Source organism: Notothenia coriiceps, unplaced genomic scaffold, assembly GCF_000735185.1.
Source record: "Notothenia coriiceps isolate Sejong01 unplaced genomic scaffold, NC01 NC01_scaffold00021481, whole genome shotgun sequence".
Classification (NCBI taxonomy): domain Eukaryota; kingdom Metazoa; phylum Chordata; class Actinopteri; order Perciformes; family Nototheniidae; genus Notothenia; species Notothenia coriiceps.
Window position 1 is genome coordinate 1 of NW_011354182.1, and position 4,713 is coordinate 4,713.

The 4,713-nt window shown below is 38.3% G+C and overlaps 1 protein-coding gene across 1 annotated transcript; it reads right to left on the minus strand.

Annotated features, from left to right (window-relative positions):
* Positions 1 to 1,189: 1,189 nt before the first annotated feature.
* On the minus strand, positions 1,190 to 3,839 carry LOC104953292 (polypeptide N-acetylgalactosaminyltransferase 10-like). Its single transcript, XM_010780211.1, has 5 exons — positions 3,512 to 3,839; positions 3,146 to 3,295; positions 2,036 to 2,269; positions 1,740 to 1,902; positions 1,190 to 1,613 (listed from the first exon to the last, which is right to left on the minus strand). The coding sequence occupies exons 1-3, from the start codon at positions 3,617 to 3,619 to the stop codon at positions 2,105 to 2,107; spliced, it is 423 nt and encodes a 140-aa protein (XP_010778513.1). The 5' UTR covers positions 3,620 to 3,839; the 3' UTR covers positions 1,190 to 1,613; positions 1,740 to 1,902; positions 2,036 to 2,104.
* Between the last annotated feature and the right edge of the window lie 874 nt (positions 3,840 to 4,713).

The window sequence follows — 4,713 nt, forward strand, 5'->3', positions numbered from 1 at the left end:
TAATTGTGGCGGCCAGCCACAAATAAATCAATGTATGGGAAACACTGGTCATGTTCAAGCCTGAGACCTGAAAAACAGGTTAAAAAAGTAAATATTAGTAATACTTATTTGATCATTTTTTATTTGGATTAACCCTAACCCTTACCCTAACTTCATCTCTGATGACCTACGTTTTTATGGGATTAGTTTTGTATCATAAAGATAAAGCAACACTTTCTCAGAATAAAAAAAAACTATGAGTTTAAAAGAAAAAATAAATAAATCAAGCAAAATAAAATAAATTTCAAAAATAAAACTATAAGTTGCAAACAAATCATTTGTGTAATCATGTAAACTATAAGTATTTTTTCTTTGTTTTAACATAGGTTTTTGTTTGCAGTTCTTGTTTCTTCTTTCTCAATGATTAGACTTTTGCTCTCGCTGCAGCTTTCTCGTTTGCACTCCCTCATTTTTTGTTTGAGATTTTGACACAAACATTCCAGGTGGGCGGGACTTTCAGGGGTGTGTCCCCATTGGCTACTCAGTTTTTGAGTGACAGCCCAGTCCTCCAGCGATTGTACAGTGCAGGCAGCTGCGGTGCGGTGGCTGCCTGAGTGTGGATAGAACACCCCCAGAAGAACCAGCATTTCAATTATTACTACAAGTGAAAATATATGTAAGTGTTGATCATTTGTGCTGTTTGTGCTGTACTATACGGTCTGTTTCTTTATTGTGGTAAGTGAGAAGTAAAGCTGTGCTATGAAAGTTAGCTTTTGCTACCTTTAGATCCATAGCAATGCAAGCTAAGTAGCCTAAGAGTTAGCTACATAGCTAGCAGTTAGTGATTACACAAATGATTTGTTTGCAACTTATAGTTTTATTTTTGAAATTTATTTTATTTTGCTTGACTCAGTTTTTTTTTCTTTTAAACTCATAGTTTTGCTTTATTTTGAGAAAGTGTTGCTTTATCTTTATGATACAAAACTAATCCCATACATTTTCAGTTAATGTCTGAAATGTCTGAACTATGACTCTAGTTATTGTATTAAACATAATACCCGCAAGAGGATATTCGGTGTGCTGATAGAAAGTAAAACAACTGGAGCTGAATACATCTCTCTTAGGAATCTGAACAGGTTAACTATAAAATACCAGACAGAACAAAAATAAAACAAGTATAATCATCTTGAGATAAATAGGGACATACCTGTGTCATTTTGCTGCTTTATTGTTCAGTAAAAAAAATGCACTTTAAAGACGAGTCTGTACAAGATTGTGTTCATTTTATAAAAGCAATTCATCTTCACACTGTGCAGGAATACTTGCATTAAAGACGTTTGGCAGTTTTTTCCAGGTTCCATAGAGTTTTGGCTTGCACAAAGAATGTCGCCATATGTCTTTTACGAATCTTGAATGAAAGAGTAGGAGCAGGTATTTCCCATTGTTGGAATAGTTAAGGCAACAATTGAAGATCACAAGGTGAAAAAAGGCCAAAGAAAAAGGCAATCCATTAAATCCAGCACAGTTTGAGTTTTTCACTCTTGGAAATGCTTAAGGTCCAACCTTCAGTCTGTAAGAGCTCTGTGTTTTCTGTGTTTCCAGAGGCAATCAGGCTTCACCATGGTTTTCCCAGCCTAGGGGGGAACAAAATACACACAATCAATGAAATATCTTTCAGTGTTTTTTCCAGTGTTTTTAAATTAGTGATTGGCTGACTGTGTGGTGGCATTGGTGCTCAGGTAAGTGTGTCTTTATTTTACCTTCGCCCTCATCAAAATCTCATGCTGAATGGTTGTTTTCTGAGTGTTGCTGTGTGTGGTCCGACCAGCTCTACTGCTTCTTGGCCGGCACACTGGATTTCTGCTGGACCACAGAGAATACTACTGAAGCAGCACAGTATTCACTTGTAGCTCCCATTCTTATCTGAAAAAACAAACAAACAGTGAACCAGGTTGAATTTAAAGGCAGCAAAGAGAAACGTAGACAATGTCTTTAAAATGATTGACAGCACCAGTTGGTTCCCGAGAAAGCCGGGTCAAATACATGTATTATTTACCTGATCAAGGTGATCATCATGTTGTGTATTTTTTCTTTGGAAGACGTTTCATCTCAACGTCCATCGGCCTCAGTTGGCACCTCGGTTGAAGTGCTCCAGCACGGTGGCGTTGGTTTTCTCAAAGAGCCACTGCTGGCTGAGAGAGGACGGGTCGCACGTGTTCATGAAGACCCGTCGCTCACTCGGGCTGCTGTCCATACAGCTGTTACTGACGGGGTGGTAGAGACTTTTATCCTGGAGGAAGGAGAGTAAAGAAAGAACAGCCCTATTCATACAGAGGATGTATATTGTTGTTCTTGATGTAACTTGAAGCATTATCTTCTCACAAATGTTAACAATTTGTTCCACTGTGATTATTAAACCATTTAATCCCACTCAACCCATACTTCTTTCAAAAACATTATCCATTTTTTTTCCATAATAGTGGTTGTTGTTTTATTTTATAATGTATTTTCTGTTCCTGGACCATGGTCTTATATTTGATATTAGAAATAAAAAATCAAACCAAAACAAAGAAAAAGGCCATCAAATAGTGAAGAAACAAACTAAAAAAGATTACTTTACAGAACTTTAGGTAATATTTTGAGTTTGACAAGAATACCTCTGGAGCTTGTGAAAGGACATGAGGTCAGGATTTAGCTCAAATGTTTAATTCTGTGCGGAAAAAAAAACTATAAAAAGAACAACTGGCATTCCTCATACCTTAAGTCTGGTTTGATCTACACCAACTTCTAAGGAAAAGATTTCCCTCTCGCTGCTGAATGTGTATATATGTACAGAAATAGATTCCCCAGAATTGTTCTGTTATACACAACAACAAAAGCAGCCAAAAGGATAAGCTGAACGATGGTAGAATCACATCACATACTGGCTTTAAAGAAACAGGAACAGGGGCAGGGTAACGTCTGCTGTTTATGCATCCTGGAATTTGTTTGCACATTCATTCATTACAGTAAATGTTTACCAGATGGCCAACATTATGATGAAATTAGTAATTGACTGACTCAAATTATGCTTAGATGACCACAGAAATCACACCAGCAGAACTGTTAGAAGGCTGACAACAGGATGCAGCTGCAAATTAAAAAAAATGCACTTTCCTCTTCATACCTCTCTGTAGCGCCACAGCTGGTTGCCCTTCATGCCGTGACAGTCGTACAGGGTGACAAGGCTGTTGTGAGAGACGGCATCGAAGCAGACCTTCCTTGTGTGCATGGGGTCACCCACCCGAATATCCTCCCTCCAACCAAATGTTAACACCTGCAGGGAACACATCTCAACTGTAAAAAAAACATCACACTGTTTTCTTCCTCTGTTGCTCTTTCCACATTTTCCATTTGCCCCATCACAGTGTTTCCATGTGGAATTTTCCTGATTTGAATTGAGGATATGAGGCTAGTGTGGGACATGTGGTACAGATTGTAAAGCAAGCTGAATTAAATCAAAGTGATTGGGGTCAAACAATCTGCCAATCACCTGTCCATGGCTCCAGGCCACCTCGCCCCGCCCTTTCACACAGCTCTCCAGGCGGATGGGGCTTCCTGACACAAAGTGCTTGATCTCCATGCACATCCCACTGGCCATATTCCGTATCTACAAAACACATACACAAAATCACGTGGAGCCTCAAAAAACCACAGTATAGGTCCCATTAAATATGTTAATCATTCCAGCCACTACTTCAGCATTTACTTGCCAGCATCGGTCCCAACCTGACGCATGGATTTATCACAGATCCCATGCGTTGATGTGTGCTAGGGCAGGGGTTCCCACACTTTTCAGCCAGAGACCCCCAAAATAACAGTGCCAGAGACTGGCGACCCCCCACCACGTGAATTGTCAACGGGGGGGGCCTCGCTACGGGGACATTCTACAGATGGCCAGTCCGCCCCTGAGAAATGTCTATGCACACGTTATGATTAATAATAAGGTAATACTTTATATTAAGGTACACAAATTAACCATCAACTAGTTGTTAATTAACATGCATACTAGCAGTATATTGGCTCTTTATTAGTCATTATAAAACATTTATTAATGCCTTACTCTACATGACCATATTCTACAAGTATTAAGCCATTAGTTGAGAGTTTTTCCTCAATAACCCTCTAATTAGTGCTTATTGATTGTAAGTAAGGAAGTAGTAACATGAGTTTTGGTCTTCATTTGCTCAATATGGGCCTAATAAGGCAGTAGTACCACATGCATAGTAATTATCCAGTAATAACACTTAACAAATATGATCTCTTCTTATGTGACAAGACATNAGAGTTTTTCTTCAATAACCCTCTAATTAGTGCTTATTTATTGCAAGTAAGGAAGTTGTTGTACATGACCTTTGGTCTTAATATGCTCTGCTCAATATGGGCCTAATAAGGCAGTAGTATCACAAGAATAGTAATTCTCCCATAATAACACTAAACAAATATTCTTAGGTAACAACACATGAAACTATAAGTGTTAATTGCTTCTAAATAACTCAAAATGTGGTATTTATATCTAAGAATACGTTTTGGGGTATTGACAGTTCAGCTACCAATAGCAAGGTGATATTGACCTGTATGTTTCATATTTGCAATATTTTTGTAAAATGTGTACTGAAGGTTAGACAGGAAACCAGGTACAGGAAGTAGGAGAAAGTGAACTGAATAGCATGGCAGTAAACTACTACTAATTTT

Coding starts and splice junctions, on each gene's coding strand:
- LOC104953292 (XM_010780211.1), bottom strand. CDS start 3,619: ATGGCCAGTGGGATGTGCATGGAGATCAAGCACTTTGTGTCAGGAAGC. Junction 3,296..3,511: donor TGGCCTGGAGCCATGGACAG/GTGATTGGCAGA, acceptor TGTTCCCTGCAG/GTGTTAACATTTGGTTGGAG. Junction 2,270..3,145: donor AGCTGTGGCGCTACAGAGAG/GTATGAAGAGGA, acceptor TCCTTCCTCCAG/GATAAAAGTCTCTACCACCC.